This window comes from Drosophila novamexicana, unplaced genomic scaffold (assembly GCF_003285875.2).
Source record: "Drosophila novamexicana strain 15010-1031.04,08,12 unplaced genomic scaffold, DnovRS2.1 tig00001762-arrow-arrow-pilon, whole genome shotgun sequence".
Classification (NCBI taxonomy): domain Eukaryota; kingdom Metazoa; phylum Arthropoda; class Insecta; order Diptera; family Drosophilidae; genus Drosophila; species Drosophila novamexicana.
In genome coordinates, this window is record NW_020824888.1 from 30894 (window position 1) to 42968 (window position 12075).

The 12075-nt window shown below is 45.6% G+C and overlaps 4 protein-coding genes across 4 annotated transcripts; 2 read left to right on the plus strand and 2 right to left on the minus strand.

Moving 5' to 3' along the window:
* The first annotated feature begins 1387 nt into the window (after positions 1-1387).
* LOC115768400 (proteoglycan 4-like) lies at positions 1388-4342 on the plus strand. The gene is made up of 2 exons (XM_030712973.1): positions 1388-1519; positions 1574-4342. The coding sequence occupies exons 1-2, from the start codon at positions 1454-1456 to the stop codon at positions 4289-4291; spliced, it is 2784 nt and encodes a 927-aa protein (XP_030568833.1). The 5' UTR covers positions 1388-1453; the 3' UTR covers positions 4292-4342.
* A 1353-nt stretch (positions 4343-5695) lies between these two features.
* On the minus strand, positions 5696-8171 carry LOC115768390 (tRNA (cytosine(34)-C(5))-methyltransferase). Its single transcript, XM_030712961.1, has 3 exons — positions 8018-8171; positions 6104-7934; positions 5696-6034 (listed from the first exon to the last, which is right to left on the minus strand). Exons 1-3 carry the CDS (start codon positions 8075-8077, stop codon positions 5757-5759), a joined length of 2169 nt encoding a protein of 722 aa, XP_030568821.1. The 5' UTR covers positions 8078-8171; the 3' UTR covers positions 5696-5756.
* A 492-nt stretch (positions 8172-8663) lies between these two features.
* LOC115768373 (augmin complex subunit dgt4) lies at positions 8664-9396 on the plus strand. The gene has a single exon (XM_030712945.1). It carries the CDS (start codon positions 8761-8763, stop codon positions 9292-9294), a length of 534 nt encoding a protein of 177 aa, XP_030568805.1. The 5' UTR covers positions 8664-8760; the 3' UTR covers positions 9295-9396.
* Positions 9397-9610: 214 nt separating this feature from the next.
* LOC115768368 (histone acetyltransferase Tip60) lies at positions 9611-12062 on the minus strand. The gene is made up of 5 exons (XM_030712940.1): positions 11901-12062; positions 11614-11740; positions 10222-11533; positions 9936-10148; positions 9611-9848 (listed from the first exon to the last, which is right to left on the minus strand). Coding segments are annotated over exons 1-5 (1707 nt in total). The 5' UTR covers positions 11955-12062; the 3' UTR covers positions 9611-9847.
* Between the last annotated feature and the right edge of the window lie 13 nt (positions 12063-12075).

The following is a 12075-nucleotide window of genomic DNA, read 5'->3' on the forward strand; positions in this document are numbered from 1 at the left end:
ACGAAGCCCAAGTAACAAAAGACGGGACTTCGAAATAGTGAATCGAACCAGCGACATCTTTTATGCTGGCTTCAAGTTGTCATCTATATTTGGCATATGTATTTATACCTTAAGTTAAGCTTGAAATGTTTAGAGTAAATAGTTATCAAGATTTTAAGCAAAGCCCGATTAAAAGACGTGACTTTGAAATAGTGAATCGAACCAGCGACTTTTTTTATGCTGGCTTTAAGTTGTCATCTATATGGCATATGTATTTATACCTTAAGTATTAAACCAGCTGTGCTGGAACTGTACAATTATAGACGTTTGATAATCAGGTCCATATTTATTTTTATTGCACTCTTACGTGGCATACATCCGAACTGTTTATGGTTCTATTTTCATTTGTATTTTTCTGTGCGTTTGTCGCAATAATAGCCAGCTGGTATCGGAGCTATGATTAGACCTTGGACAGGTCACAGGCATTTCGGACATGCTAACGCCTAGATATCTGCCTTGAGAGCCCAGCTATGGGCAGGCCAAGGTCATCGCAGCGGGACAGTCAAGGCCTGGCGTAATGAGAGCTTTGAAGTCAGAGAGAAACGATAGACTCAGCTGGTTGCAATACACAATAAAGTTATTGTTCTGATCCAGTTAACTGAGCTCATTTCGTTAGATAACTGGCTAAACCAAAGCCTTCGAATGGCTGATTGAATATCATTAAATGTCTAGGGGACTTTCACACAATCGTTTTCCGCCAATTTACCACTGTTTCGGGTGGAATTTCCCAAATCGATTTCAATATATTCTTATGTAGAGCTTTGAAAATAGGTTTGAAGCAAATCGGGACATAACTTAAAAAATCTTTGAATCGCATTTCTACCGAAGAAGTTTGGATTCTACGAGAAGTGTGAAAAACGTTTCAAATCATGTTTTATATAGATCCTTGCAAATGAATGTGAGGGCGAAACGTTACCCAACAAAGGGGGAATGCATTTTTTCATAGATCTTTGAAAATGTTTTTGTAGCCGGATCGGATGGTAAACGAAAAAGTTGCATGCAAACGTTTCTCGCGCTTTTTCCACAGGTGCGGGTGGAATTAGCCGAAACCCCGTCACGTAAGGTAACTAAAGTGAAAATTCAGTCAGTCAGTCCGTCAGTCAGACAGTCAATCACGACAAACAGTTATATATATAGAGATATTGATTGATGCTATGGCTATCAAAGTTGGCCTGCCGCATGGACCCTGATTGAAGCAAAGAAGTTAGGGCAAAATCGAGTAGGCCTTGACTTTTAACTTAATTTATAGCAAATTTACGGCCATTTGCAGTCAGTGCTTGAAGTTTGTTCTCTCGACCGTGTTATAAAAAAAATAAAAACAACAAATACTAATAATAATAACAACAATAATAAACAGAGAAGAGAGAGAAGAAAGCTAAGAAAAAAAATAAAAACGAAGCAAATTCAATGTAATATGGAAGATTATAGAAAAAAAACCGAGGTTTTACGTGAAAAGTACAAGGAATATCTGAAACCAATAGTGAGTGCGATTGTCTCGCGATGCTCTTTGCACAATTTGTATTCCGTTTCGCAGGATCCGTTGCGACCACTTGGTCGTGAGCCCTCCGAGCTGATGCCGCCGCCTGGTAAAAAGGTGCAAACTTGCTTTAACCTAAAGGAAAAGTTTCCCAGGGGCGAAGAGCTGATCAGAACGTTGGGCAAACGGACCATGCTTGATAGGCTTGAGGAATATAATCAATTTAAGGTGCCGCTTCAATGCCCATGCCAAGCCATTACCCAAGGCGGCGATCCAGCCAGAAAGAAGAAGCGCGGAATTGGCCCAACCAAGGCTAAGAAACCAAAAAAGGAGCCCCAGCATATCGTATGCTCCGTTAACAATCTGCCCCCCGCCTTTAGCGATCCGCAACCAATATCCCAGCCAACTTCCGTTGACACGATAGCTACCCGTTATACGAATGGCAGCCTGCCGACTGCAGCGCCCGTCGTTAGGAACATCAAAAGGGATAAGGATATAAGCCAGCAGGCCATCACCAGCCAGCGCAAGTACATACGTGCCAAGGCAGCCGAGATTCAAAAGAAGTCCGTGGCCCTGCAGCAAAAGATGGCCAAGCCGAAGGCTAGCCCAACGCCGAGGAAGGCACTGCAAAAGAAGCCAAATGTGGACGAAAGCTTGGGTGGCGTAAAGTTGAAGCGAACTGCCCCAAAGAAGCTACCTTTGCCGAAGAGGCCAGCTGCGTCAAAGAAGGCATCTGCATTGAAGAAGCAGCCAAAAAAAACTGCAACATTCGCTGAGAGCTCATCGTTGCCGGTCACGCCAAGGAAAACGGCTGGCGGGAAATCGAACCAGCTGCCAAATACTTTGAACATGATTGGACCGAGCTCGACGCCAACTACGCCGGGCAAACAATTTATCCCACAACAGATGCAGCAGCCAACGACTCCGACCATGGGAAGAAATACGTGTGGACTGAATACGATGCCAACTACTCCTGGGCAAGCATTTGTTTCGCAACAGTTGCAACAGCCCATAACTCCAACGACGGAAAGGTGCTCCTATGGATTGAATCCGATGCCAACTACTCCTGGGAAGCAATTTATGCCGCAACAACCAACAACTCCGACCACGGGTAGGAGTACGTGTGGAGCAAATTCGATGCCAAATACTCCTGGAAAACAATCTATTCCACAACAGATGCATCAGCCGACATTTGCGACCATGCGACGGAACTCTTGTGGGCCTAACTCGATGCCAACCACTCCTGCCCAGCCCTGTATACCGCAGCAGAAGCAGCAACCAGCAACGCCAACAGATGCAAGTCTATGTGGAATAACAGCCAAGCGAACCAATCCAACAAGGCCGATGATGCCAGCGCAGAAGCCGCTGCAAACAACTACAACCATGGAAGGGAACGCAGGTGCCCCTAATTCCATGCCAACCTTGGCTGGTCAACAATTTGTGCCACAACAGAAGCAGCAAACAGAGACACCAATAGATGCAAGTTTATGTGGCATAACATCCAAGCGAACTAACCCAACGAGGCCGGTGGTGCCGGCACAGAAACAAGCACAAGTTACTCCAGCGATGGGAGGGAGCTCAAGTGGACGCAATTCGAAGCCAACTATTCCTGCGAAATCATTTGTGTCAGAGACGCCAATAGATGGAAGCTTATGTGGCATAACATCCAAGCGAACTAAGCCAACCAGGCCGGTGGTGCCAGCACAGAAACAAATTCATGCTGCTCCGGCCATGGGTGGGAGCTCAAGTGGACGCAATTCGAAGCCAACTTCTGGGCAACAATATGTCCCACAACAGATGCAGCCAGCGAGCTTAAGAGGGAGCTCGTGCGGACCGATTTCGATGGCAGCTACTGCTGGGAAATTATTCGTTCCACAACAGAAGCCACCACAGCTGACAACGCCATCCGATGGAAGTTTGTGTGAACCAACATCTAAGCGAGCTGGTCCAACGAGGAACGTGGTGCCACCGCAAAAGCAGCCACAAACAACTCTAGCCATGGGCGAGAAATCAATGCCAACTATTCCTGGACGGTCGTCACTGGCAACAACTGCCTCAATGGGAGGGAAATCATTTGGACTTAACTCATTGCCAACTATACCTGGTCAGCATTCTAATCCACAGCAGCCAAGGAAGCCGTTCGTGCCACTGCAGATGCAGCCCTCAACAACGCCCAATATGGTTGATAACTTATTGGGAATAACTTCAAAGCCAACTAACCCAAGGAGGCCGGTTGTGCCACCCAAGAAGCCGATAGCAAATGCTCTAAGCGGCACTGAAAATTTATTGGGAATCACATCCAAGCCAACGAATCCAAGGAGGCCGGTTGTGCCACCCAAGAAGCCGATACCAAACACGCTAAAACTAAATGAAAATATATTAGGAATCACATCCAAGCCAACGAATCCAAGGAGGCCGGTTGTGCCGCCCAAGAAGCCGTTACCAAACACTCTTAACGTTAATGAAAATATGTTGGGAATAACATCAAAGCCAACTAACCCAAGGAGGCCGGTTGTGCCACCCCTAAAGCAAATGCCAAAAACGTCAACCATGGGCGATAGCTTATTGGGAATAATATCAAAGCCCACCAATCCAAGGAGGCCGGTTGTACCACCACGAAAGCAGCAGTCAACCGATCCAAGCAATAGTGGGATTATTGAAATGCCAACTACCACAAGGAGAACGGTTGCGTCCCAGCAGCTACCCAAAGGTCCAACGGTGGGAGGGAATAAGAATGGACTTAATTCGATGCCCGCCTTGGACTGGTTCGATTAAAGCGCTAGCATCCCAATTGTATCAAGTTTGTATAATGCTTGAGATGCGGACAGTGATTATTCATTAAAGTAAAGTTTATATAAATGTCTCATCCAATTGCTTTCGGTTAGCTCCTAATATTTTTGATAATATTCATATTCCCTTGCTGTCCGTTATGCTCAATAAGGCATAGGAATATTGCTACAGATTTTGTTTAAGACGTTAAATCGGGATATTGCATCAGAAGTCACTGATGGAAGAAGCAATTAGCCTTCTTTGCATTTGATTTGGCTTTATTTTTTTCGCCGTGTTTTCATCGATATTATATTAGCTTTGATTGGCAGTGATACTTTCATATCGATACATTTCGTGTTATCGATAGCAATCGTGCATGTCATAAGATATGCTGATGCGCTGCGAATGGTCACATTTCCCAAATACATTTTTTTTCTTTTACAGTTAATACCTCCTCTTTTGCGCCCAGCTCTTATATTTTATTATATTAATAATCACTTTTGGCTTTGACTTTTTTATATTCTATTTTTTCCACATACCCCAATGGAATGTATTAAATTTCTGCTCCCGGCCAAACGACCCGGTGGCGCAGTCGCATAACGTATAAAACAGAGTCCGCTTTTGATTTAAAATAATTCTTAAAATTCGTTTGCATTGGTGCTCTTTGCATATGTATTAAATATGTACATATATATATAAGGGTAAAAGTAAATATCTGAACTCACCACTTGTAGCCAATTTACCGTTGCTTCGATGCACGCTTTTTCGCTCAAGCATCCATTATACGCATTAGCCAATTTACCGTTGCTTCGATGCGTTCGACTCTCAAGCATCCATTATATCCATTATATTTGCTTTTATTATGCCGAGGCGATCTTTATTTGCTTTCTAACTTCAGCTGCTCGGATTATTTGCCGCATTCCGTTCACCACTTTTTTAAGTTTAATTATAATCGCGTTGCTTATATATTTAACACAGTTTTAACACATTTTTGCCGGTAGAGCTGCCAGATAGTCATATGACACCGAAACCGTTCGAAAAACGTGGCAATTTTCGCTATGCTTGCAAATAAATGTAATCTTTTTGTAATTTAAATTGCGCGTTAAACGCGTACAAATATAAAATCGAACACATTTTTACTGAATAAATACAAAAAACACTTTTATTTGCAAGCAAGACGTGCCTAAACTGCTGCCTATACCACTGAACACTATAAATGCACCTTCTTTAGTTGATTGTTTGATACTTGTTTTGCGCCATTTTAAAAGTGTGACCATGCAAATGAAAGCTAAAAATCTCAAAAGCCAAAACGCGCGAATGCTTGAGGTCACACTGCTGCGGTGCAGCATCTGGGGCCAGAGCTATTAATTGGGTGGATAATCAGCATAGAGTCTAGTTGGAATATTCACATATGATAAACAATAATTGTGGTCAGTTTAATTCCGTTATAATAATATTTTAGGTGTACATGCTAGTCCTTGTCCGAGCCGACGCTTTCTTGCAGCTCCAGCTCTACCTTTTGCTCTGCAACATCGCCTGCTGCAGCAGCAGCAGCTGCTGCGGCAGCTGCCTCCTTGGCCTTCTCGTATTTATTGACCTCAAACTTGCTTAGATCGGCGCCAAGCAGGCGCAGAATGTGCACCGTCTCATCGCGATCGACGTAGGCGCGCAGGCTGGAGGTGCCGCGCCAGCCAACAATGAAGAGGGTAAACGCCTCGTCCACATACTTGAGAACGCAGCTGCCAATGCCTGCAAGGGTGTGGCAAATGGATTAGCCTGGGGCGATTCAAAATGGGCAATTCAAATGCGGGCACTTACCCAGCTCCTTGCAGCGCTGCTGTGTTTCCGGCTTCAATTCAAGCGTTGACGGCGGCTTCGTTGGATCCGTGCAGTTGAGCAGCAGCACCAGATCATCGCGCTCCACCTGAATGCGTCGACTATTGCCAATGAACGCATTCGATGTCTGCAGACCCTCCTGGGCCAAGCGATACGGATGCGCCGTATGGCGATTCTCGCAGCGCACAAACGTCTTTACGCCCGTATTGATGATCTTGATGTTCTTTTCATTGTTAACGACCAGATCGCGTATCGGCTCCGAGCAGTAGTAAATGTTCTTCTTGCGCTCCGTTTGGCAACGGGTGAGCAGGCAGCGTTTGTTGAGCGATTCGTCCAGCTGATAGAACTGCTGGATGGACTCGTAGTCGGCATCCTGCTCGCCAAAGAACACATACGGATCCTCCTTGTAGCCATGCAGGCGACGGCGCTTGCGCTGTGGTCCCCATGGCGTCGATTTCTCCTCCACTGGCTTGCCGGCCTCATCTAGCTGTGTTTCTGGCTGCGGCGCCGTTTCGGCCTGCTGCTGCAGCAGCAAATCCTGCAAATCGTTCTTCTCGAAATTCAATGGACGTCGCTTCTCGATGACGGCCACAAAGAAGCCACCGCTGTCCTGCAAATGTGGCAGCACACGCATACACTTTTCCAGGCCAATTGTGGCCAATTCTTCGGCGGGCAGCGGGAACATTGCCGGGCGTATTATCGTGTGCAGCTGCTCGGGCACCTCATCAAAATTGCTATAGACGGCATCCACCTCTTTGGTGGCCAGCTTCCAGTTGGTCATGCCCGGTTTGTGTTTGAGGCCAGGCACTAGATGCGCAGCATCGACCAGCTCCAGTGCGCCATCCGCATCCTTAATGATGCGCTGAAGCACCGCCTCATTCTCAATGGGATTTAGCGAGCATGTGGAGTAGACCAGACGCCCGCCAACCGCTAACATCTCGGCACCGCGCCGGACAATCCGATACTGGACACCATGCAGATTGTATGCCTGCGCCAGATTCCATTTCATCCAGATATCGGGATTCTTGCGCAGCGTGCCATCGCCCGAGCAGGGCACATCGCACAGTATCTTGTCGAACTTGAGTATGGATTTGCTGCCGGTGGCGGCATCGGTCTGCAGCAGGTTTGGAAAGAAGCTGCTGTCGTGATTGGTCACCAGCAGACAGGGCGAGTTGAGCCGTTTGGCCTGATGCACGAGCATATAGCAGCGATTGTTGTCCACATCGTTGGCCAGCACAAAGCCCGGCGGTATTTTGTGCTGTTCGGGCGCCGCATGCAGCGCCTCAATTAGCTGTGCTGTCTTTGAACCGGGCGCCGCGCACATGTCCAGCACCTTGTCCGTGGGCTGCACATCTAGCACTAGTGGCGGTATCATGGACACCGCCTCCTGGCGACTTATGCTGCCCGCTTTCGTCTCAACAATGAGAAAGTTGTGCAGCCGAAAGAGCGGCTCCGAGCGACGGATATCCTTGCGTGTCAAATGCAATTGATAGGCCAAGCCATTGGGATACCAGGGCAGGCATAGTGGACGTTCCACCTGTTCCGCGGGCAGCTCGTGCAGCTCAGCGACAGCGCGCACATATTCGGTAAACAATTGCGTCTTTATTATATTCAACAGCGCCTTCGCCTCATCCTTGAAGCCTGTCACACGGAATGTGGTCGGCAAATTGTCGCGTATGCTGGCCAAAAACTGTGTCCACTCCTCCTCGTTGGCGCAGATATTCTGCAGGTGATAGTATTTAATGAACGACGCATTATCACGCTCAATTTCCTTATAAGGCTCGGCACGACGATCGGGACGCTCTGGAGCACCCTGCAAAAACAAACATAAAAAGAAAATACAGAATTGAAAAATAAGTTTTATCTGAACTTTTGATATTTGCACTAATGCCCTACATTTGCACGCTTTTGCCGTTTTCTAGCTGCAAACGGATTTTGTTTCTTGCCACGCGCCATTATGCAAATTATTTAATATTCTATTTTCGTTTTCTTTTCAAATATTAAAACAAATTGAATAAATGCTAAATTGCCGTGCGTTGTGTTTATTCAATGAGCCGGCAACACGTGTTTCGCTCCCATCTGGCAGCACTTACATATTATCGAACACAGCAGATAACGATAGTAAAACTATCGTTGTAGCTTTAATTACGATTGCCACATAAAAAGGCACGAAAATATTAAAAACAAAAAAAATGTATTTTCGATATAACAATGAAAACATTTTAAATATACATTGTATACACACACATTTTGTATACTCTTCTGGATTTCTTTAATTCAAATAAATATAACAACTATATCACTCTAAAAGCAGCCAAGCTTAATTTGTTTGTTAGAATTTGTACAATTTTATATATGGACATTTGTATTTGTATGAGTTGCATGGAAGTAACCATGAAGCAAGTATAACAATTAAATTATTTAAGTACTAACCGCAGTACAAATCTTATGCATTAGCACAGCGAAAGCTGCTCTATATCTAATCACGATCCGGCAACACTGCTTATCACTATGCCTACGTGCCTATCGATAGTTCAGGCATTTGTCATCGATAAGCAACTCGTGCCTTATTCAAATCAAAGTAAAAACTCAAATATTTCATTATAAAAATTACATTTGTCTTTAAGAGGTAGAAAACAATGGAATCAACAAACACGACAAACAGCGACCTTGACGACATACAATACCTGCTGCACCTGGAATCTCTCAAACGGTACACAGAAGAGGCCAAGAACATGCAGCGACAAGTGGAGGAGCATGCGCGCAATTTCGTAGAAGCCAAGCGGCAATATCAACGTGAATTTGCGCGTCTGGTCAGCTTGAGCAAAAATATCAATTTGTGCGAGACTCTGGACGCGAAGAGCTCACGCATTCTCGACACCCATGTGTCGAACACGAGTCTCAAACTCTCTGAAATGAGCGCCGCTCTGGCCAACGAAAAGCGTCCCAACGAAATGGACATGCGCATTCTGGAGGAGTGCAAGCTGCAGCTGGAGCGCAAACATCGGCCGCGCATCAAACTCGCCAAGCATCAGATCAATGTTGCCAGCAATCGGGAGGCGCTCAAGACACTGCGCACCACCCTGGACAATGTGGAGAACGGCTTTGAGCTGTCCACGCTGGCGACAATGGATCAATTGACCATTGAGCTTCAGCCACCGCAACCTAATTAACAGCATTGTATTAAGAACTTTTTCAACTGTATATCTTTACTAGGATTAAACAAAAATAATATAATATAAGTGCCCAGCTTTAATTTGTTTGTCCATATGCATTGAATGTAACAGTTTGTAAATTTAGCTATGTACACTTGAATTTAACAATTAAAATAACCAAAAATTACTTCAAATTGTACCAAATTCAAGTATTGACGCTGCGTTGTTCAACACTGTCTCGGGCTGTACGTTAAATTTGAAACAATTCATAGATTTGCTACATTTGTTGTTGAGGCTATGCAAGCGAGAACCTTTTGAAAATGCTTTCAATTCTTTATTAAGTATAATTAATAACTATAAGGAACAAAAACACAACGAACGTCGTTAGCTACTCGTGCTAATCGAGAGTCTGGTCTTAATAATTACAATAATAATAATAATGAGATAAATATGTATAAAGAAGTCGGAATGTTGACGATGCAAGCGTTTCAAGCAGCGACAAACATTTATTGTACTTTCGGCGGGGTTAAGTGTTTTGTTAATTTATTAATTTAGCAGCAGTTGAGCGCATTCTAGGAAAGAGAAAATGACAAAGATTAGATATTTCTGTGGCAATTTGACGTGTGGCGCACACACGACAATGCTAGCAATGTAGTTACCACTTGGAGCGCTTCGACCAGTCCTTGGGTGTCCAGTGCAGGCACTTGGAATCGATGCGTATCTTGCGCTTCATCATGGCGCGCTGATGCTGCTCAATGGTCTCCCGGCCGATGCAGACAATGTACTGGCCCTTGTAGTAATTGATCAGATTAAGATTCTGCAATGTGGAGATCACATCCTCCTTCTTAATGGAAGTGCACTCGCAGATGTCGCTGTAAGCAATTGGGTTCATACATACATTATGGGGTTCAGAAATGGAGCTGTTTATATTGAAATATTGTATACTTGATGGTTATGGTGGGCTTCTCGCCGTCTGTGCTGGTGTTTTGACTTATCAAAATCTCGAGTATGGTCTGCGCCCAGTAGGAGCGATAGGAGAGCAAGCCCAAATCCGAGAGTGGCTTCTCTGGCGAACCGGTTTTACCCTCAAACTTGGACAGCTCGTAGCTAAACTCAATTAAGAGCTTGCCATAGCCCTTGCGCTGATATGGCGGCATAGTCAAAATGCAAGCGACATTATAATCCTCGGTGCTCTCCTTCTCCTTGGAAAAGTAGCCAACAATGTGAAAGCCGCGTGAATCAAACTCGGTCATGATGTAGAACAAAAATGGATCCGTGTCATAGTAGAGAGTCTTGTGGTCCAAAAACAGTTTGGCCAGCAGGCAGAGATTTTGTGCGTACACCTTGTTCTTGCGTCCATCGATCTCAAAGAAGGATATTGTGTTCTTGCGATAGATCTCATTGCCGGGCGGATGGCGTAGATTACATTTGGACAAGTGACGCTCCAGGCACTTGCGACTCTTGCAATACTTTAGACAGAATTCGCATATGTAAATGCAATTCTCTTGGCACAGCTCCTGCGGATATGGTGAGAAGTACCAGGGCTTAATGCGATGACGACCCAATTCGATCATTTCAACATTTTTCATGCGCGTCACCACATCATCCTGATGTGTAACCATGCTGCCCGATTGCCTGGGTGTCGCCATTTTTCCATCCTGCGAGCCATCCTCGTTGCCTGCAGAAGTTATTCCTCCGCTGCCGCCGCCGGGTGTCGTTGGCAACAGACCGCCATCGCCGGTCACATGCAACGGCGTCTGGGATGTGTGTAATGGCTGTTGCAGCTGCTGCGGCTGTTGTTGTTGTGGTTGCTGTTGTTGTTGTTGTTGCTGCTGCTGATGCTGTTGATGTTGTTGCTGCAGTGTCTGCAAATGATGTGCACTGTGGCTGTGGCCGGAGTTACCGTGCACTTTGCGCCGGCGATTGATGCGCTTCTGTAAAGCTGCCGCCAGCACATTGTTGCCATTGACGAGTTCGCCGCCGCCGCCAACGCCGCCGCCCATTGAGCCGCCAGAACCAGTTAGTGGGATGCCAGTGCCAATGCCACTAACAACGCCGCCGCCGCCGCCACCGCCGAGGGCAGCGTGTTGGGGTTGCGGCGATGTTGGGCGCGAGACACTGCCCGCAAGTGAATGATGACGCTTGGGCGTTGTGACGCCCGTGCTGGTGCCGGTCTGTGGGCCGTCGCGGCGCGGAAACTGCACCTTGCGCGTGTCCAAATCATCCTCGTTGACCCACTCGTCCAGGCGCTTATTAACTGTGCAAATGCGAAAAGTACAAAAACAATTAATGCCCAATTGTTGAGCGTTCCATTCATTGTTCCGTTATCCTACTCACAATCGACATAGTGCACATAGAACTGGCGCCTGCCGTCCTGCTCCTTGATGCTGACTATCTCGGCCAGCGGCCAGTCGTCGGTCTTGTGCATGCGCACAGACAGGCGGCAGCCCTCGGTTAATGCAGCCTGGCGTTGGGTATTCAATAATTAGCCAAACATAGGAAAAAAACAAAATGAAAAACACATATTGAGCTCAGCAACGTTTAGAAAAAGATGGCTACAGTTTCTTGGCTTCTCTATTTGGTTTTCATTTTGATGGCAGTATATGAATTTAATATATATTTACCGTCGATTCACAGATTGATGCAACATCATCGTCGAATTCATATTTGTTCTTCATTTTGTTGTTTTGTTTATGTAAATTGCCGCTTTTATTTCATTTATCCGTAGCACGTCTGTTTTGGTTGTTGGTCGCAAATTGAGAAGTATCAAAATATCGCATGTTATCGATAATTTAATTG

Coding starts and splice junctions, on each gene's coding strand:
- LOC115768400 (XM_030712973.1), top strand. CDS start 1,454: ATGGAAGATTATAGAAAAAAAACCGAGGTTTTACGTGAAAAGTACAAG. Junction 1,520..1,573: donor AGGAATATCTGAAACCAATA/GTGAGTGCGATT, acceptor TCCGTTTCGCAG/GATCCGTTGCGACCACTTGG.
- LOC115768390 (XM_030712961.1), bottom strand. CDS start 8,077: ATGGCGCGTGGCAAGAAACAAAATCCGTTTGCAGCTAGAAAACGGCAA. Junction 7,935..8,017: donor AACGGCAAAAGCGTGCAAAT/GTAGGGCATTAG, acceptor TTGTTTTTGCAG/GGTGCTCCAGAGCGTCCCGA. Junction 6,035..6,103: donor GCAGCGCTGCAAGGAGCTGG/GTAAGTGCCCGC, acceptor ACACCCTTGCAG/GCATTGGCAGCTGCGTTCTC.
- LOC115768373 (XM_030712945.1), top strand. CDS start 8,761: ATGGAATCAACAAACACGACAAACAGCGACCTTGACGACATACAATAC.
- LOC115768368 (XM_030712940.1), bottom strand. CDS start 11,954: ATGAAGAACAAATATGAATTCGACGATGATGTTGCATCAATCTGTGAA. Junction 11,741..11,900: donor CATCAATCTGTGAATCGACG/GTAAATATATAT, acceptor ACCCAACGCCAG/GCTGCATTAACCGAGGGCTG. Junction 11,534..11,613: donor CTATGTGCACTATGTCGATT/GTGAGTAGGATA, acceptor GCATTTGCACAG/TTAATAAGCGCCTGGACGAG.